Raw genomic sequence first — 19,023 nt, forward strand, 5'->3', positions numbered from 1 at the left:
GAGTCTGCACTGTGGTTTTATATATCGTTTTTTAACGGAAATAAGTTATACAAATATTGAAAATAATGCAGTTCTATCAGATAAGGCATTTATTTAAGATATTAAGCAAACATAATTAAGATTAATTGCTAAAGTTAATTCATATATTAAGCATATTGCTAAGTTTTCTAGATTCTCTAAATAGTAGTAATGCACGTTCCATCGATAGCAAAACCTTTACAGTTAGACCTGAGCAGTTCGGACAGAGCCGGCGCAGTTGCCTCTAAGGATGCGTCTGTTTGCTCAGACGCAGCGAGGGGCGACGCATGCCGACCCCGGGCGCAGCAGTGGTCAGACGGGGCAGACGGGAATTCACTGGCGGACCCATCAGACGATCGGGACCATCCGCCACGATAATGTGCTCGGCGTGACCTTCAATGGCCGGCAAAGGCGAGGCGGGTGACCATTCGGAGCTAGAACTAGAGCCCGGGGAATCGGAGCTGCAGGCAAATGAGATATACATAAATATTGCACATAAAGAGTCAGACAGAGAGAGAGAGACAGAGACAGAGAGAGAAATGAGTGCTGACCTACCCAGCTGTGTATATGGGCGGCAGCTTCTTGTCGTAGCTGCTCGTGCTGGGCGTGACAACTCCCGCGTGTATCTCCTGCTGGTAGAGACCGTAGAGTTCGCGCAGCTCATCCGGCAGCTCCACGTTGCCCTCCTCGATGAGTCGGCGCTGCGAGCTAATGATGTCCTCGCACAGTCGCCTCTGCCGTTCGGCGCGCAGCAGCTGCAGATCCCGACGCCGCAGCTCCGCCTGGCGCGCCAGCCGCTCCGCTTGCAAGGAGACCTTGTCCGCCTCCAGTTCATGCACGCGGCAGAGCAGGGCGAGCAGCTCGCGCTCCTCATCGCTTGAAATGCGCTCTGGAAGCTCCTGAGGATCAATGATTAAATAATGAAATTGCTTATAGTTTCTCGATTAAAGCAGTTCTTAGAAGTAGTTTTAGTTAGAGTAGTAGTCCTCGCACTTACATCCTCTAGTTTGACGCCCTTCTGGCGACACTGCTCCAATTCGTGTTCAGTGTGCTCACGAATTTCCTTATATCGTCGCGTCTCCTTCTCAATAGCCGCCAATTCACCCCACGCATTCTTCAAAGCCACGGATCCCTCTGACTCAATGTCTGTATAAGAGAAGAAATTGAGATAAGAAAACAATGAATCCATAATTCAAAATCAGCTATATCATATAGAGTATAATTAAGATCTACTATCAAACTTTCAGTTATTATATTCCCATATATCAAGAGATTAGATCTAGAGATATCCTATCAAACTTTTAGTTATTATATTCCCATTATATCTTAAGATCTACTATCAAACTTTCAGTTATTATATTCCCATATATCAAGAGATTAGATCTAGAGATATCCTATCAAACTTTTAGTTATTATATTCCCATTATATCTAGAGTATATTATTCCCTTAACATATATCAAGAGATTAGATCTAGAGATATCCTATCAAACTTTCAGTTATTATATTCCCATTATATCTAGAGTATATTATTCTCTTAACTCAATGCTCACCATCTTCTCCGGGCGCATCGTACAGTTTGCCGATGCGTCCCTGCCAATGTGATATGATCATGTGCTGTCGCTCGGCATCCAGCTCAAGGCCCAACAGATGGCTCTCGGCCTCGAGCAGTTTGCGACGCAGCTTCATCTGCTGCTTGAAGGTCAGCACAATCTGTTCGCGCAGATACCGCAGCTCCGCCTTGCGCTGCTCGTTCTGCTCCTCGCTGGGCGGCTGCTGGGCGGCGATTGAAGCGGCAGCGGCGGCAGCACCGCTGCGCGGGCGATCCGTTAGCATTTTGGTGCGCAGGCGGGTGACCTCGTCTCGCAGCTCTGAGACGAGGCTCTGATAGTGTTTGGTGGGGAAATTCTTGAACTCATCGATGTAGACGGAGCTCTGCAGCTTGGTGGTGATGCTGTTCGCGCGGTCCGCGTACACCAGCGTGTTCTTGGTCTCGTCCCGATGCTTGCTCTCAGGCGCCACATGGGCTATCATAACCGTCTTGCAGCGACCACTGAGCGCCTCTTTGAGCAGACGGGTGAGCTTCGAGTCCCGGTAGTTTACGTAGCGAGCACCGCCAGACAGTGCATTGATGCAGTTGCCCAGGGCCAGTAGACTGCGATTGATGTGGGCGCCCTCCTGCAAGCGCTTGCCCCGATTCTTAGTCTTCTTGGCCCGCTCCGAGCCGGCCAGATCAGTGAGGAAGAGCCTTCCCTGCTTGGTGCCCAGGGACGTGCGCGTCTGCACGGTAATACTGAGGAGGGCATGGCTGCGCGAAGAAGTCTGGTTGGCCGCAGTTGGCTCCATTGTTCTCGACTTGTTGCCCTTGATGAGCAGGCTGACGACCTCCTTGCGGCTAGACGTAGTTATCTCGGAAAGGCCAGCCACTGTGATGCGCTGACCCCTGTGATCTTCCCTTAGTTCCAGCGGGCCGCCAGGATTGAGCAAGTCCCGTATTAGCTCGTTGTAGATTTCCAGATACGATATGGATACCTTGGTGGAACTCTCCGGCCCAGCCGCCTCGATGTGACCAAAAATATCCTCAATGGCGCGCACCATTAGGCCAATGTCCTGACTGCTAACGTCAGCCTCGTAGCCAACGACTGCCGTCGGCCCACGATCCGCCGTGGAGGGCTTCTTCCGGGGCACAGGACCGAGCATTGTGTGCGTTTTGCCGGAGCCTGTGGCGCCATAGGCAAACACGGCCGCATTATAGCCATTCAGGACGTCCTTGACCAGTGGTGCTGTGGTGGTTTTGTACACCTGCTCCTGTGTGTCGTTCTCCTTGAAGACGTGATCGTATGAGTACTTGCGTGGCCGGCTCTTGCCGCCGTCGTCATAGAGCAGAGAGCCGCTGGAGATGACCTCGATGCAGCGCTCCGTGGCCTCCAGGCTGGGACGTACGCGCACCGCCACCTGGACAATGCGAGGGCGTGAAGGTTCATTTACCTCAGGTGCCTGATGTTTGATTAACTTACCACTAAACGCTCTTCCTGGGCGGGCTGGGCGGTCGCCAGCTGGCGTCCTTGGGAGGATGTGCTGCCCCCGCTGCTGCCCGACCAGCTGCTGGCACCAGCGCTAGCCGCCATCTTTGATCAGTTGACTGTCCTTCACAGGTGGGCCACGTGCCTTTGCAATGCTGATAACCTGAAACAAGGCAACAACAATAGCAACAACTGCTCACAAATGGTGTCAATTTGTTGTCAACAATCGTAAAACTGTCATTAACTGGGTGTTTCCCAATGTCCCCACCTCCCGCCTACCATCTCCCATCTCCCATCTCCCACCATCCGCCAACACCTTCAAGTAGTCGTAATGGATTGAAAACTTTAGCGCCAAGGTCTTTCCTGCCATGAACATGACTTGGCTTAATCGATGTTGTTGGCCAAGTTTGGCAGGTGAAAGTCCCGCGGGCTTTGTTTACGGCGTGGCGTGCGCCATAAATTAAGCCGTGAACTTGAACACCTTCCTTGCATTTGCGTGTCCTCGCATGTAAATCAACGAGCATTAACTCTTCAAGAGTTCGATGGCAGCTCAAAAGCCCAATAACTTTCCGGATGACCAAGCTGACCGGCAAGGAAAACGGCATAAGCAGACCATGACTCAAAGTTTCGATATTCTTCAAGAATATTATCATTATCGGATAATGAATGTCGAACTTTCAAGTAATATAAACTAGAAAATGTATGCAAATTTCTATAAACCATTTATACGTATATTATTCCAGGTAAAAGCAGAAATTTCGTGTAAGGAGCCGAATCAAGTTTCAAATTAGTGTTCAATTATAAAATAAGTCTCACTTGAAGTGAATATCCATTGTTGACCGCTTGCTCAATTAGTTAATGAATGAATTATGTTAATCAAGTCAATTAAGTATGTGAATTCTGAAGAGCCAAATCATTGTAATAAATTGTATTTTGCGTTAAGTACAAGCCGCAATAAGTTGACCTCGTCAAATTAAATAGTTATCTAGAATAAGTATCACCTGATACCAGACACACACATACTAAGCCGCAATGCCACCCATTTTCATTTCCATAACGATTTTCTTTTTATGGAATAAAACACCTTTCCTTGGCAGTGAATTAATTATAAAGTGTGCGCAGTTGTGGTCAATATTTGGGCGTTAGAATGCATGAAATATTCAATGGATTCAGCCTATAAGTGCTTAAATTATAAAGTGGAATTTCGTATAAACAAACGCGCTGCAATTGGTGAGTGCGTGGCATGTAGACAAATTACCGGCCTTCAGTGTCAATAAAACAAATCGAGTAATCCTCGGGCACGCCCACTGGCAAACCAGGTCTTTGTACATTAAGTAAATATAGGCAATTCCCAATAGATCATCATAGACCCAGCCTATCATGAATTTGATATTCAAATCGATTCACATTGAACGCTTCGTATGCCCCAATCAAAATCAACCTGAATTTTTGTCGACTATTCGCTGCTGCTACTTCTCTTTGAATACCCTGTCAATTTGATTATCAAAATGTCCTCTTCTATAGAGAAATATACGTACATATATGTATAGCATATCAGTAATATCCGAATGAAATTGGCCATTATAGATATCTATGACTACAGACTTTATAAAAAAACAGAATGTTGATATTGAAGAAAAATTAGAAAACTTTTTTAAGGCAAGTTTTATTCGTTTATGATCAAGATCTAACTTCAAAGATGTCTCAATCTGTGCGTATACTTCAGCTGCAGAGTATATTTTAGTCAGTCATTCGCAGCAAGTTGTCTCTATTTATTATGAGTCCATCGAAAATAGAAAATTAGGGTATATAGGATTTCAGAAAAAGTATGTACCTATTTTCAATCAAGGCGGCTGTCCGTCCATATGAATGCTGCGATATTAAAAAGTAATCTGTACATAGTATGAGTTTATAACTTGTTCCGTTAGCTTTCTACCTCCCCGCTTCCTAAATATAGAAGAACTTATGAACTTTAATTACCACCTAGCTGGCTTACAGTATCAGCTCATCGTGTTATACAGAGTATCTCTGAACAAAGCAGTCTCGACTGGAGCACTCATACCTGTTCGCTATTGCTGCTTATTGAAATTGTGTAAATTGCCCGTAGACACGACAACTGTAGAGCAAAGGGACTAAATTTATTTGGTGTCCAGGTGAATAGCTATACAGAGACGTACTTCCCTTTATGTGTGCGTGGTTGTCCATGCTTTTGGTTTTGTTATTTGACGTTGTCGCACTCTCATTGTTAATGTTTTAATATTTTGAAAGACCGCATTTGATTTGATTTCGGTCAGGAGAGTCCGCGACAAAACTTAGCCCAGATTACGCCCAGCGATAGGCCCCCCCACTGCGCTTGCTTAAAGCATGGGGGCAACCCCTTGCATTATGTATATGCATATATGTATATGTAAGTGTGTATATGGGGTATATATTCGTATTGAGGCTCATTAGTGGCCAGCGGGCCTCTCACACCTACTTAGGTGGTATGTATGAGTAAATAAATATATCAGTGGGAGCGCGTGCTCCAAATGAGCTCCACCATTTTTCATTTGCATTCCTGTGTATGTGCTCAGGCCCAGCTCCCAACTCGACTGTCGCATATTGACAAATTGCCGAGCGCTAAACAAATTTCATTTATATTTACTGCGAAAAATCAGCGACAATACACATTTGTTTATCGAGCGCACACTCATAAAATGAAGCCACGCACATTTGTGTGTGTGCTTAAAAAATCTGCAGTAAATTTGTTGGATTAAATATTTTATGCGATTTCTTAACGGAACTGACTTTAATTTATGTGAAATTATTGGATATCTCATACTGAATTCTGAATCTATCAGATAGTTATGTTTTATTAGCTGCTCCTTCATTTAGTTTTTTATTACAATATTCTGTTTCTCCTTTATCCCAGTCTCTTTTTTATTTTCTTCAGATATCAATGTCGTTCACCACATGATCTAGGCTCTACAAAAGAAGGCTGTGGTTCGTCCGTAATTCATGAATTCATAAAGATCTCAGCCAGGAGCAGATATCCTTCTACTCAAGTTGATAAACGGCTCAATTTGGTATTTAAATTTTTCAGTTCACAATCTGAATTAAATACGAAACTGTTAGCTCTCACGTTTAACTATAATTTTACCTTTGACTCTCTGGTCTTAAAATAGTCTATTTTAACACACAAGTACAACTTTTAATTGCAACAAAACGAAAAGTTATTTCTGTTCTCATTTTTGTTCCGAACTTGTTTCGAATCAACAGTTAATTCATGCAGCTAAAACTACTAAAATAAAGTTTTCACTAATTAGAACACAAATAAAAATTAAAAAAATAAATAAAACGCAGTCAACTCATTTATAATAATTTAAGCTTGTGCAGTCCAGGGCTCTAGGGATTGTGATTGATGGCCAGCATTTGTGGCCAATAGTTAATTACGTGTGCTCAGTTGTAGGTGTGTTTTATGGCTATTTATAGAGTCCATCAAATAAAATGTGCCTGGCTAATCGTTGTAATATGAAGTTTTTCCTGGCCACACTTCATCATAAGCCAGCAGAGTGAGCCACGAATTTTGTTGCTGGTTTCGTGGGGCTTCAAGGGAAACTGTTAACCTTCAGGCTGGGCAATTAGTCGGCGCAATTAAAAAACTCGAGACGTTAACGCCAAAACGTCTTTGCAAAGCAGGTGTGCGTGCCACAATCTCAAGTGCTTGTCCTGGCTTAGAATGGAGGGCAACTGCTTCGCATTGTTTACAGTGCCGACGAAAGTTTTCGCACATTTCAAAACAAAATGACGCCCGGTTGGCCCCAATCTGAGCATGAAATAATGTAATATTTTACAATTCAGCTAAAAGTAAATGCAATGCGAGCAGAGATGGCCGCGATAAGCGGCTCAGGCAAGCGCCTCCAACTAGGTCAATTATATGCGCAAACAGCTGAAGGACCGCCAGGACCACCAACAGTCGCTCATAACTGTATGCCCAAACTTAGCATCGATTAACTTCACCAAGAGAACAAAACCTTTGCGCCACTCGATGGCAAAGTTTTTCAGCACCTCTGCAGAATGCCGCACTTACGAAATGTTGTTTGTTCACCAACTATTTGAATATTACGGCAGGGCCTAGATAAATAAATGTTGATATATATGTGTTTGTGTATTTATATATATATATATGTATATTTATTTAGACACTCTCGAGCAAAACTTGACTCGCGCCAACAGCGAACCGTTCGCGTGAACTGACAAAACTCAACTGAAAGTCCACCGGCTCTATCGGACTCTCTGGCCTGGTCGACTCTGGTCAAATTATAGGCATAGAGTACGGCATAGTACCTAGTCGGGAGCTATTGGATACACCCCTAACTGTCGGCTGGCTCTGTGCTGCGCTGTGTTTTGTTCTGTTATGTCCTGGCCGCATAGCTCAATCAATTTCTCAGTTGTTGTTTCTTGGCTCTATTTCTTTTTTTTTTTTTTTTTTTTGTGTAACTCCACTCGTTTTTCGAATTGTTGAAATGCTAATGCGCCATTTTGCATACATTTCTTTGACGTTGGCCAGTTGAGCGTTCGCCCAGGGATTCTTGAATGTGAGCGGATTTGTAATTGTTGGCCTGCATAGCTATGAGGATGGCCGATGGCAGCCATAGAATCCCAAGTTAAGTTAAGTTAGCTGTAAATACCAATTCAAGCTCTTGTTTGCACTTCATAATGATAATTGCCTGGGCATATATAAGTAGCTAAATATATTTATTTCTTAGGCAATATAATATTGCAGAAATGTAACTAGCTAAAAGAGTCGAAATACCTTTCTTATGCATTTACTGACATATATATCTGATAAATAAAAATAAAATTTGCAATACAAGTCCATATTTTTATATTCATAATATTTAAAATACCTATATTAAAAATGAAATATCAAGGCATAAGTTAAGCCTTTATTAAATTTTTATTCCAATCTGCAAAAAATTGCGCATTTTGTTTATCAAAGTTAATTTTAAGAAATAATAATAATGAATTTTTTTTTTTTTTTTTTCATATATAAAAGAAAGAAATCAATATAAAGTTGCATTTATTTTAATTTTGCGTTTTTTCCAGGAGTTAAACCCTTTTTACTTTTTATGCAAATCACTTTAGGTTTTAGTTTTTGCTGCGACATAGTGAAGTCTAGTCGGGCAGCCGGCGCCTGTCCGGAAAACTAGAAACGTTTCCGCCCCATCGATCTCACACCATGCCACAATGGGTCGACTCAAGTCGAGTGAATGGGGCCTGATAATAAATGTTGCAAGTAAAAAAGTGTTACACATCAACATGAAGGCATTAATTTCCGTGTCGTCCTGGCTGGCTGTGGGAGAGCTGTTTGGCCCGATGCCGTTTTGCGAGCGCGACATTGAAATGTGAATTGTTTATATTCATGCAGCAATGGAAAATTGATTGATTGATAGAATTGGGCGGGAGCTTGATAAGCGTTGGCATTTGTAAATATTTTATTGAGAGCAGTCCAACAGCCGGGCACCCACGTCAGGCATCACTCACGAGTCCAGAAGCCAGGGACGTACTCGCATTACCCTTTCAAACTGAGCACTTTCACTGGGCGTCCCAATTTTCATAAAAGATTTCCCCAGGCACACGTGCATCCGGCACGAAAAGGTCGAGAGGTCCTTGGTATGCAAACGAGCAATGCCAAATTGCATGGTCAAACAACGAACAGAGCTTTTGAAATTTGAAATTTTTATTAGCTATTAGACCATATAATGCATGTGGAGCTGTATATATTATAAATGTAATTTGATTTCTTTGTTTTTTTGCAATTTCACTTTAACTAAATCTTTAGTATGCATTGACGCAAAATAATATTTATATATGCAAATTGCAGTGTTCTTGTAAATAATCATGTGTGCATAAGAAAATGCATAACCAATTGGCCAATACTTAAATGCTAAAGGCTAACTGAAATTCGTATAACCTACGATACTGCGGGAATTGGGGGGGGGGGGGGGTCTGGTGGAGGCGTGGTGCAAGCGCAATGTAAACAATAAAAACCATTTTAACACAAATTGTGGTAAGCGCCGGCAGTTGTTTAACCACTTTATACTTTGGGCCGAATTCGTCTATATGTCAGTATAATATAGTTGATATATATATATATTTTTTTTGTATACATATATATGTATGTTCTCAATTTCATGAATTTTTCATTCCTTTGGGCTATTTTCGTCTATTAGATTATTGAATTAGTTTATAGTTAGTTTACTTTATGTAGAAAATAGCGAGCGCGCTCATATAAATGCTCTGACAATTGTTGCTGGAGTGTGCGTGCGTGTGTGTTTATGCATGTATGCGTGTGTGTGTGTGTCTGTGTGTGTGAGAGTTTGTTGACCACTTGTACATATTCAACTATATGTAACCAGTTGCCATTCCGTTTATGCTAGTGGAATACTTTTGGAGCGTACGCTGCGGCTGTAGTTGTATAACTATCATTATCAATATGCGCAATTCTTATCGTTTGCGTTATAATGCATATTATTGTTATTGTTAATTCCGTTGGCAGTGCTTAGACACAGGGCTCGACATAATTTCCCGGGAACAGACCGGTTACACCATCCATAACTCCCTCCCACCAGCCATCGTCATTCTTCTTCAGCACATACAGAACGGAACTCTCCTGGAAGCTGAGCTCGTCATCCTTGTCAGCATAATAATCATAAATAGCCACCACTAAAAGGAAAAAAAAGACAATACATATGAGAATACACATCAAAAAATATATGTATATGCTCTGGAACTTACCCTTTTCAATGTAGTTTTTGGGCACCCAGCCAGGTAAGTTCTGATCCTCCGGCACAATTGGGGCCAATTGTGGGCCCGTTGAAGTGCGTGGTCGCCCAAAGTCTTGGTGCTCATCCTCTGGCGGCGGCGGTGGTGGCAACGGCGGCGACTGCGATCCAGGGCGAGCGAAGTTCAAGCTGAAATGATTTCTAGGCACACGAAAGAATTAACATAAAACTTAACTAAATAGTAAAAAGCATGCAATTTACCTATTCGGATTCCTGTGGCAGGTAAATGGCATTAAAATGGTACGATATGAGTAATATACAAACGAACAATGAGAACATGCTATGTGTGGTTGCTTACCTATTGATGTTGCGACCCAGGGTGTGCATGCCAATGTGACTCTGTTCGGTCATCTCGTGCTGCGAGACGGTCAACGGCGAGGGAGGCGCTGCTAAGGGTAATCACAAGAGTTTTCAGTATTTGCTTTTCGCAATTCAATTCAAATCGCTCGACTTACGCGGCATGCTGCTCCTGTCGTCGTAGGTGGTAGGCGGCGGCGGTGGCAGCGACTGCATCATGCCAGCCGAGGGCAGATTTACGTGCGTGGCAATCTGCTGGCTAGGCGGCATGGGCAGCGCACTGTAGCCGGCGGCGCGCTCATTGCCCGCTGCACCGCCACCAGTGGTGGTGGTTGTGGTGGACGAGGCCGTTGACATGCGCTTGGGATGTCCAATTGGATAGTTGGGAGCATAGTGTGAGGGCACTTGCGGTGGATTTACCACTGGAGGCGTGCGGTACTCCCGCGAACTCTTGCCAAGTGTTCCAGTGTTGCTGACCGATTTGCCCAGAGTGCCCGTGTTGCCGGCACGCGACATTTGTGGTGGTGTCGGTGGCTTCGTGGTGGGCGGCGGACCCACCGATGACGGCACCAGAGATTGAACAGAACCATGACTCGAACCGCGGTGCTTCTGCCGCACTACATGCTGATTGGAGGAATTTATCCCATGTCCAATCTCATCCAGTATGGAATAGTCGATGGGCTTGCGCACATACTTGATGGGCTTCTCGGGATTAATGGGCGCCACAATCTTGAACTGGCGTGAGCTCACCTTATTGGCCGTGAGCACACCAATCTCCCTGTAAGAATATATGATTAAAGAAACTCAAATGGTTATTTGTCTTAATATGGTCTTACCGTCTGGCTACCTTCTCCTTATGTATGTGCACGGTTTGAGCGATGTGGTTCATCTGCGACTCCATTTCGCTGAGCTGCTGCGCCTGCAAATCCAACAGCTGCATGTAGCTGTAGGCAAGAGTGTTGATCTGATACGCGACACTGGCCAGCGACTGAGTGGTGTAGTTCTTGGTGGCCTCAAGTGCAGCCTTTTTATTGTCAGCACGATAGTAGGTGTCCTCGCAGTAGTCGGCCACACGCTCGAGATTCGTGTAGCTGTCGCGTAGACTCTGGCGGCCATCGGGAATTTCGGTACGGATCAAAGATGCTAGTTCGTCCATTATGTTGTCGCTGGCCATGAGCGCTTCGGTTAACATGGGTATGGATGCTGCAATGAACACAAGCAAAAGTTTTTGTTTAACTTCAATGATTGCATTTCATATTCGATTTTCACGACATAAACAAGCGGAAGTAAACATTCGTAGCAGTAGGGCGGTGACGAGCGCTGACGCTGACGTTGGCAGCGACTGAGATAATGACAGAGGCAGCGAGAGCGTGTATGTAGCTTAATACTAATTGGAGCGTGGAATGCTTGGCACTTTAGCTGCGACCTGTTTGTTCACTCACTTGATTCACTACACGATTGCACTAGAAATTGGTTTTTGATTGGACTGCGTCGCGATAAATGCAATTAAATGCAGCTTCTGTTTTACATTTTACGGACGTGAAAAGAACGCAGAGCAAGTGATAGTGCTGTAAAACGCACTGTTAATTGCTCAAACTCTGGTCGCACTACCATAAAATGGTGCTGCCAGATAGTGCACTGTTTCTGTGCAAAATGTAAACAAAGATAAAATGATGCCACCTATGCCACACAAAATTAAAAGAGGTGGCATCGCCGCTTTTCTTGTGAGTAATACACTTTTTTTCTCCTATTAGAATTTAGAATTGCACTCAGTTCACAATGTCGCACCAAACAGGCATCAAAGGTAAGCTAGCGGAACTGCAAGAAAGAAAATATAAGCAATAATTCTATTGGTATAAATTTACATTATTATTAATATCAGCCAACGAGCAACTAGCAAAAGTGTTTGCCAAGGCCAAGAACGGTAAAATACGGGTGATAAAAGTATCAATTGAAAATGGTGAGTGGAACACACACACATAGATATACACATATCTATATGAATATGAATCAAAATATAACACCGGAAATGTTATTTCCGTTTGCTGATTCGCCCCCACAGAACAGCTCAGCTGCAGCGCCACAGCTGATGTGAAAAAAGACTGGGAGCGAGACTATGATAAGCTAATGTCACCCCTAATTGAGGAGAGTGTTCCCTGCTATCTCTTGTACCGCATGGATACGAAGCTGCCTCTGGGCTATGGCTGGCTACTAATCAGTTGGATTCCAGACACTGCCAGCATTCGCCAAAAGATGGTCTACGCCTCAACGAAAGCCACACTCAAGACCGAATTCGGTTCAGCGTACATCATGGAGGAGCTGCATGCCACGACTCTAGAGGAAACCACCCTGGAGGGTTACAAAAAGCATAAGCGTGAATTTGCTGCGCCGGCGCCGCTTACTATGCGTGAAGAGGAGATAAAGGAACTTCAGAAATCTGAAGTGCGCACCGAGATATCCACGGATACACGGCACCAGACGCTGGGCGGCATCTCCTGCCCACTGACGGACGCAACACGGACAGCAGTGCAGGATATGTTGCGCGGCAACTATGACTACTTGCAGTTCCGCATTAGCCTGGAGGAAGAGCGCATTCATGTATCCCATGCAGCCAATGTGGAGTTGAGCGATCTGCCAAAGCAGGTGCCCGACGACCATGCGCGTTACCATCTATATCTGTTCAAGCACACCCACGAGGGCGACTACTTGGAGTCCTTTATATTCATATACTCTATGCCCGGATACTCTTGCTCTGTGCGCGAGCGCATGATGTACTCCAGTTGCAAGGCTCCGTTCCTTGAAGAGCTAGCCTCTTACGGCATAGAAATAGCCAAGAAGGTGAGCAAATCAAGCTCTGTTCAAGGCGCTGGTTGAAACTCATTTGATCTATTTACAATACAGCTGGAAATCGACAGCGGCAACGAACTCACCGAGCAATACCTGCAGGACGAGCTGCATCCCAAGAAGATATTGCATCGCCCAGCGTTTGCAAAGCCAAAGGGCCCACCGAACCGCGGAGCCAAGCGCCTAACGCGTCCCTCCAACGAAGACGAAGTCTGAAATTTATCGAGTCATATTCTTCACACGCATAATTTATGTTTCTTGTTTTCCTCGCAAAGCATTTAATTTATTGCATTTAAATTCTGTGCTCCATCTTCACTGTATCTGAGTCATATCTGTATCTTTAGTTGCACTAGGCATCAACTGAACAATTGAAACGCATAGCAGTAGCCGACTTGGGCTTCCTTAATTGTATTGTCTGTACATTTCGAGGACATTATTGCAATTTATTATTTAAATAAAAAGTATCTAAAGTTACATTGAGCTGCTTCACTTGACCGTCTCCAATGTCACCGTCTCGCCCACACGTTTATCGTGCGCGGTGAACAGATCGGGCGCATCCTTTTCGGCTTGGTTCTTTAAGGCTTGACGGATGTCATCGTCGCGCTGCACCCGCCATTTGTACTGCCAGTAACGCACTTCCTCCATGGTGGTGCCCGAAGCCTTCATTAGCAGCAGCGATGCCACGCCGGCAACGCCGCCCATGAAGCCACCAATGATGCCTCCAGCTGCCATGCCACGCAGGCCCAAGTTGAGTTTATAGAGTGCGCCAGTTATGGAGCCCGCTGCTAAGTACTCGTAAATTGACGACTTGCCCCGGTAAACGGATATACCGGTTATGATGCCGCTGGTGAAAGAGCCAACTCGTTAGGAATCTAGTGGGACAAATTATCTATAAAGACTTACAAGTAGGAGGTGGTAAACAGGCCGACGCGCCAGCCCCATTTGAAGCCGCCTTTTGCGAAATTCACCGTAAACTGATCCTGCAGCTTTTTCTGCAAGTTTCATTGAAAAGTCTACTTATTCAATTTACTGTATGAACTGAGGTGTCTTACCTTGGCATCGAAATGTGATTTGAACGCTGTCGCTTGATTGTTCTCCATGAAGTTCATGTAGCTCACTCGTGATTGTGTAACACCGCCATAGATGGCTCCAACGAGGAAGCCGAAGAAGCCCACCTGGTAGATCGAGTTGAGCTCTGAGGATATGCTGCCGAATTCACTGAAATATGAAGTATTGTTATTTCAAGTGTCTTGACGTCGTTTCAGTTGCTTTACTTACTCCACGGTAAACATTTGCTTGAGCCGCTCCATGCCAGTTTCATCGTCTCTTCTATGAGCTAAGAATGATTTGTATGTTTTGCTCTCTTTGTCGACAACATCGTTAGCGCTGCGGTCAATGCCCGGCAGAATGCCGGCAATCAAAAACCGGCCGCCTTTCCTTAAGAAACTCATGTGAAGTCCAGCGTTAAATAACAAAAAAGTACAAGAAAAACATGCAACGGCACAAACAGCTGTTCCCGCTGATAGCGATGGGCACGCGATATCGTAAAGTCTGTCGCAAACAGACCATGAAAAGTATGAGAAGGATACCCTATGTAAAAACTATTAGAAAACATATTGGTTTAACAAACGTAAAAAGCAAAAAATCATTTATGCTTAAAGTTAAGATCAACAATTATTTTTCCTCTTTGAGCTACTATCTATAATAATGTATTTACATATTGGCTTATGAATTAATAATATTTATTTGAGTATCTCAAAAAACAAAAGGTTTCGGATCAGCATATCTTGCAAATAATACATGATGAAATTGCTATGCATCGGATGCACAGCATACTGGGCACTGTACGCTATCGATATCTATAAGCATCGTTACTGAGCACTAACTATCGATATTCAAGTACTTCGGTGTTACTAACACTAGTCCCAACAGAATCGCCGCTTATTGCGGTGCTTGTAGGATTCGTCATATCAATTTCATCAATTTATTTAAAAAATTAAAGGATTCTTGATATACCAATTTCTTTTATTTTCATCAGTGCACAAAGTGCAACAAGCTAACAAGTCAACATGATGTACGATAATGAAGAAGGTAAGAATACGTCTAACAAAATTGCAGCGCACGCCGCGCAAAAAATTAACATGGCGGCGGAGGCGCTGGCGTTGTCTGCAGAAAATCAACTGAAAAATAAATATTTTTGCAGAGAATTTCGATGAGGAAAATGCAGAGGAAATCTCTCACGAGCTCTGGCAGGAGGCCTGCTGGATCGTGATCAACGCCTATTTCGACGAGAAAGGCCTTGTGCGTCAGCAGCTGGACAGCTTCGATGAGTTCATACAAATGTCTGTGCAGCGCATTGTTGAGGACTCGCCAGCCATTGAGCTGCAGGCTGAGGCCCAGCATACATCTGGCGAAGTGGAGACACCTCCTCGATTTTCCCTAAAATTCGAACAGATTTACTTGTCCAAGCCGACGCATTGGGAAAAGGATGGCTCACCCAGTCCTATGATGCCCAACGAGGCGCGCTTGCGCAATTTGACCTATTCAGCTCCACTATATGTGGATATTACAAAGACAAAGAATGTCGAGGGCATGGATCCCGTGGAGACGCAGCATCAAAAGACCTTCATTGGCAAAATTCCCATCATGTTGAGATCAACATATTGTCTGCTCTCACAGCTCACCGATCGTGATTTGACTGAGCTTAACGAGTGCCCGCTAGATCCGGGTGGCTACTTCATCATTAACGGCTCAGAGAAAGTCCTCATCGCCCAGGAGAAGATGGCCACGAACACGGTGTACGTATTCAGCATGAAGGATGGCAAGTACGCCTTCAAAACGGAGATACGCTCCTGCCTGGAGCACAGCTCGCGCCCCACCTCTACGCTCTGGGTGAACATGATGGCGCGTGGCTCGCAAAACATCAAGAAATCGGCGATTGGACAGCGGATCATTGCCATTCTCCCATACATTAAGCAAGAGATACCCATAATGATAGTTTTTCGTGCCCTGGGATTTGTGGCTGATCGCGATATTTTAGAGCATATTATATACGACTTTGACGATCCCGAGATGATGGAGATGGTGAAGCCCTCCCTGGACGAGGCCTTCGTGGTGCAGGAGCAGAATGTAGCCCTTAATTTCATTGGCGCTCGCGGCGCACGCCCCGGCGTCACCAAGGACAAGCGTATAAAGTACGCCAAGGAAATTCTGCAGAAGGAAATGTTGCCGCATGTCGGCGTCTCTGACTTTTGCGAGACAAAGAAGGCCTATTTTCTAGGGTACATGGTGCATCGCTTGCTGCTGGCCTCGCTGGGTCGCCGAGAGCTCGACGATCGTGATCACTATGGCAACAAGCGCCTGGATCTTGCTGGTCCTCTGCTGGCCTTCCTCTTCCGTGGCCTCTTCAAGAACTTGATGAAAGAGGTGCGCATGTACACACAGAAGTTCATTGACCGCGGCAAGGACTTCAATCTGGAGCTGGCCATAAAAACAAACATTATCACTGACGGTCTGCGCTACTCGCTGGCCACCGGCAACTGGGGCGATCAGAAGAAGGCGCATCAGGCTCGCGCCGGTGTCTCGCAGGTGTTGAATCGTCTCACATTCGCCTCCACATTGTCCCATCTGCGTCGCGTCAACTCACCCATTGGACGCGACGGCAAGCTGGCCAAGCCACGTCAGTTGCATAACACACTGTGGGGCATGTTGTGTCCGGCAGAAACGCCTGAGGGCGCAGCTGTGGGCTTGGTAAAGAATCTGGCACTGATGGCTTACATTTCCGTGGGCTCACAGCCGTCGCCGATTCTGGAGTTCTTGGAAGAGTGGTCAATGGAGAATCTGGAGGAAATCGCGCCCTCTGCTATTGCAGATGCTACCAAAATCTTCGTGAATGGCTGTTGGGTGGGCATACATCGAGATCCCGAGCAACTGATGGCCACACTGCGTAAGCTGCGTCGTCAGATGGACATCATTGTATCAGAGGTGTCCATGATTCGCGACATTCGCGATCGCGAGATCCGAATCTACACAGATGCGGGTCGCATTTGTAGACCTCTGCTCATTGTCGAGAATGGCACGCTACTGTTAAAGAAGACTCACGTGGAGATGTTGAAGGAGCGAGACTACAATAACTACAGCTGGCAGGTGCTGGTTGCTTCTGGTGTTGTTGAGTACATTGACACACTCGAGGAGGAAACGGTCATGATTGCCATGTCGCCCTACGATCTCAAGCAGGACAAGGACTACGCCTATTGTACCACCTACACTCACTGTGAGATTCATCCGGCCATGATCTTGGGTGTCTGTGCCTCTATTATACCCTTCCCCGATCACAATCAGAGTCCACGTAACACCTATCAAAGCGCTATGGGTAAGCAGCAGATGATCACTCTGATTAAAGTGTATATTAACAATTTCTCCCTATTTCTGGACTCTAGGTAAGCAGGCCATGGGTGTATATATAACCAACTTCCACGTACGTATGGACACCCTGGCGCACGTGCTGTATTATCCCATGAAGCCATTGGTGACAACCCGATCCATGGAGTATTTGCGTTTCCGTGAGCTTCCTGCGGGCATCAATTCGATTGTGGCTATTTTGTGCTACACTGGATACAACCAGGAGGATTCCGTTATTCTGAATGCCTCCGCCGTGGAGCGTGGCTTCTTCCGGTCGGTGTTCTATCGATCGTACAAGGATGCGGAGAATAAACGCGTCGGTGATCAAGAAGAGAACTTTGAGAAACCGCATCGCGGCACTTGCCAGGGCATGCGAAACGCTCATTATGACAAACTGGACGATGATGGCATCATTGCGCCTGGCATTCGTGTCTCTGGCGACGATGTCGTCATTGGCAAGACAATTACGCTACCCGAGAACGACGATGAACTGGACAGCAATACAAAGCGATTCGCCAAGCGCGATGCCTCCACATTTTTGCGTAACTCTGAGACGGGCATTGTAGATCAGGTTATGTTGACACTAAACAGCGAGGGCTACAAGTTCTGCAAGATTCGTGTGCGTTCCGTGCGCATACCACAGATTGGCGACAAGTTCGCCTCTCGTCACGGGCAGAAGGGAACATGTGGCATCCAGTATCGACAGGAGGACATGCCGTTCACCTGCGAGGGATTGGCGCCAGATATTATCATCAATCCCCACGCCATTCCCTCTCGTATGACAATTGGCCATTTGATCGAGTGTCTGCAGGGAAAGCTTGGCTCCAATAAGGGCGAAATCGGCGACGCCACGCCCTTCAACGATGCCGTCAACGTACAAAAGATTTCTACTTTCCTTCAGGAGTACGGCTACCATCTACGTGGCAACGAGGTCATGTACAATGGTCACACTGGCCGGAAAATTAATGCTCAGGTAAAGAGGAATATCCTGGCTGTATAAATGAATGAATATTTAAAAAAATGTCTGTTGCAGGTATTTTTGGGCCCAACCTACTATCAGCGCCTCAAGCACATGGTGGACGACAAAATCCACTCCCGTGCCCGTGGTCCAGTGCAGATCCTAGTGCGCCAGCCTATGGAGGGCAGAGCCCGTGACGGCGGCTTGCGTTTCGGTGAGATGGAGCGTGACTGTCAAATCTCTCACGGTGCTGCTCAGTTCCTGCGCGAGCGACTGTTCGAAGTGTCCGATCCGTATCGCGTGCACATTTGCAACTTTTGCGGCCTGATTGCCATTGCCAATCTGCGCAACAATACGTTCGAGTGCAAAGGCTGCAAGAACAAGACGCAGATCTCGCAAGTGAGACTGCCGTACGCGGCGAAGCTGCTCTTCCAGGAGCTCATGTCAATGAACATAGCGCCGCGCCTGATGGTTAGCTGAGCTCCTGATAATTTATATTAATGTAATAAGCATCATTTCGGAGCTCTTTGTACTTCATTTAGTAAATAATGATTTTCTCGTAACTATAACCAACTTAAACCCTATGCGAATTGTATTTTCTACATTGTCTTCTAAGTCCATCTCGCAAGTGGAGCAAATGCGTGCGCAGAATTGTAA

The 19,023-nt window shown here is 45.4% G+C and overlaps 5 protein-coding genes across 8 annotated transcripts; 2 read left to right on the plus strand and 3 right to left on the minus strand.

Moving 5' to 3' along the window:
• Window positions 1–81: 81 nt before the first annotated feature.
• Kif19A (Kinesin family member 19A) lies at window positions 82–8,595 on the minus strand. The gene is made up of 6 exons (XM_018018930.2): window positions 7,109–8,595; window positions 3,034–3,202; window positions 1,570–2,971; window positions 1,016–1,164; window positions 574–917; window positions 82–479 (listed from the first exon to the last, which is right to left on the minus strand). Exons 2-6 carry the CDS (start codon window positions 3,142–3,144, stop codon window positions 263–265), a joined length of 2,223 nt encoding a protein of 740 aa, XP_017874419.1. The 5' UTR covers window positions 3,145–3,202; window positions 7,109–8,595; the 3' UTR covers window positions 82–262.
• A 148-nt stretch (window positions 8,596–8,743) lies between these two features.
• On the minus strand, window positions 8,744–11,768 carry Abi (tyrosine kinase Abl). Of its 4 annotated transcripts, none has more exons than XM_018018934.2 (7): window positions 11,606–11,768; window positions 11,000–11,366; window positions 10,322–10,941; window positions 10,165–10,252; window positions 10,068–10,079; window positions 9,820–10,007; window positions 8,744–9,747 (listed from the first exon to the last, which is right to left on the minus strand). In XM_018018934.2, the coding sequence occupies exons 2-7, from the start codon at window positions 11,353–11,355 to the stop codon at window positions 9,584–9,586; spliced, it is 1,428 nt and encodes a 475-aa protein (XP_017874423.1). In that variant the 5' UTR covers window positions 11,356–11,366; window positions 11,606–11,768; the 3' UTR covers window positions 8,744–9,583. The 4 variants fall into 4 exon arrangements, with proteins under 4 accessions (XP_017874423.1, XP_017874422.1, XP_017874425.1 ...); XM_018018933.2 differs by having other exon boundaries at window positions 10,165–10,255; XM_018018936.2 differs by lacking the exon at window positions 10,068–10,079 and having other exon boundaries at window positions 11,606–11,767.
• Window positions 11,769–11,811: 43 nt separating this feature from the next.
• twf (twinfilin actin binding protein) lies at window positions 11,812–13,481 on the plus strand. Its single transcript, XM_018000752.2, has 4 exons — window positions 11,812–11,967; window positions 12,046–12,123; window positions 12,226–13,001; window positions 13,065–13,481. Exons 1-4 carry the CDS (start codon window positions 11,943–11,945, stop codon window positions 13,221–13,223), a joined length of 1,038 nt encoding a protein of 345 aa, XP_017856241.1. The 5' UTR covers window positions 11,812–11,942; the 3' UTR covers window positions 13,224–13,481.
• Window positions 13,430–14,593, minus strand: 140up (RPII140-upstream gene protein). The gene is made up of 4 exons (XM_018000753.2): window positions 14,286–14,593; window positions 14,060–14,225; window positions 13,911–13,999; window positions 13,430–13,851 (listed from the first exon to the last, which is right to left on the minus strand). Exons 1-4 carry the CDS (start codon window positions 14,456–14,458, stop codon window positions 13,494–13,496), a joined length of 786 nt encoding a protein of 261 aa, XP_017856242.1. The 5' UTR covers window positions 14,459–14,593; the 3' UTR covers window positions 13,430–13,493.
• A 315-nt stretch (window positions 14,594–14,908) lies between these two features.
• On the plus strand, window positions 14,909–18,945 carry Polr2B (RNA polymerase II subunit RpII140). The gene is made up of 4 exons (XM_018019457.2): window positions 14,909–15,098; window positions 15,211–17,379; window positions 17,447–18,381; window positions 18,442–18,945. The coding sequence occupies exons 1-4, from the start codon at window positions 15,077–15,079 to the stop codon at window positions 18,844–18,846; spliced, it is 3,531 nt and encodes a 1,176-aa protein (XP_017874946.1). The 5' UTR covers window positions 14,909–15,076; the 3' UTR covers window positions 18,847–18,945.
• The last annotated feature ends 78 nt before the right edge of the window (window positions 18,946–19,023 follow it).

This window comes from Drosophila arizonae, chromosome 2 (assembly GCF_054131065.1).
Source record: "Drosophila arizonae isolate 15081-1271.41 chromosome 2, UAZ_ARI_1.0, whole genome shotgun sequence".
Lineage (NCBI taxonomy): Eukaryota > Metazoa > Arthropoda > Insecta > Diptera > Drosophilidae > Drosophila > Drosophila arizonae.

Coding starts and splice junctions, on each gene's coding strand:
- Kif19A (XM_018018930.2), bottom strand. CDS start 3,144: ATGGCGGCTAGCGCTGGTGCCAGCAGCTGGTCGGGCAGCAGCGGGGGC. Junction 1,165..1,569: donor CGATGCGCCCGGAGAAGATG/GTGAGCATTGAG, acceptor TCTCTTATACAG/ACATTGAGTCAGAGGGATCC. Junction 480..573: donor CCGCCCATATACACAGCTGG/GTAGGTCAGCAC, acceptor ATTTGCCTGCAG/CTCCGATTCCCCGGGCTCTA.
- Abi (XM_018018933.2), bottom strand. CDS start 11,355: ATGTTAACCGAAGCGCTCATGGCCAGCGACAACATAATGGACGAACTA. Junction 10,942..10,999: donor AAGGAGAAGGTAGCCAGACG/GTAAGACCATAT, acceptor ATATTCTTACAG/GGAGATTGGTGTGCTCACGG. Junction 9,748..9,819: donor CAAAAACTACATTGAAAAGG/GTAAGTTCCAGA, acceptor TTTTCCTTTTAG/TGGTGGCTATTTATGATTAT.
- twf (XM_018000752.2), top strand. CDS start 11,943: ATGTCGCACCAAACAGGCATCAAAG. Junction 11,968..12,045: donor GCACCAAACAGGCATCAAAG/GTAAGCTAGCGG, acceptor TATTAATATCAG/CCAACGAGCAACTAGCAAAA. Junction 13,002..13,064: donor GCATAGAAATAGCCAAGAAG/GTGAGCAAATCA, acceptor TTTACAATACAG/CTGGAAATCGACAGCGGCAA.
- 140up (XM_018000753.2), bottom strand. CDS start 14,458: ATGAGTTTCTTAAGGAAAGGCGGCCGGTTTTTGATTGCCGGCATTCTG. Junction 14,226..14,285: donor AAGCAAATGTTTACCGTGGA/GTAAGTAAAGCA, acceptor TTCATATTTCAG/TGAATTCGGCAGCATATCCT. Junction 13,852..13,910: donor CTGTTTACCACCTCCTACTT/GTAAGTCTTTAT, acceptor CTCTTTCACCAG/CGGCATCATAACCGGTATAT.
- Polr2B (XM_018019457.2), top strand. CDS start 15,077: ATGATGTACGATAATGAAGAAG. Junction 15,099..15,210: donor GATGTACGATAATGAAGAAG/GTAAGAATACGT, acceptor ATATTTTTGCAG/AGAATTTCGATGAGGAAAAT. Junction 18,382..18,441: donor GCCGGAAAATTAATGCTCAG/GTAAAGAGGAAT, acceptor TGTCTGTTGCAG/GTATTTTTGGGCCCAACCTA.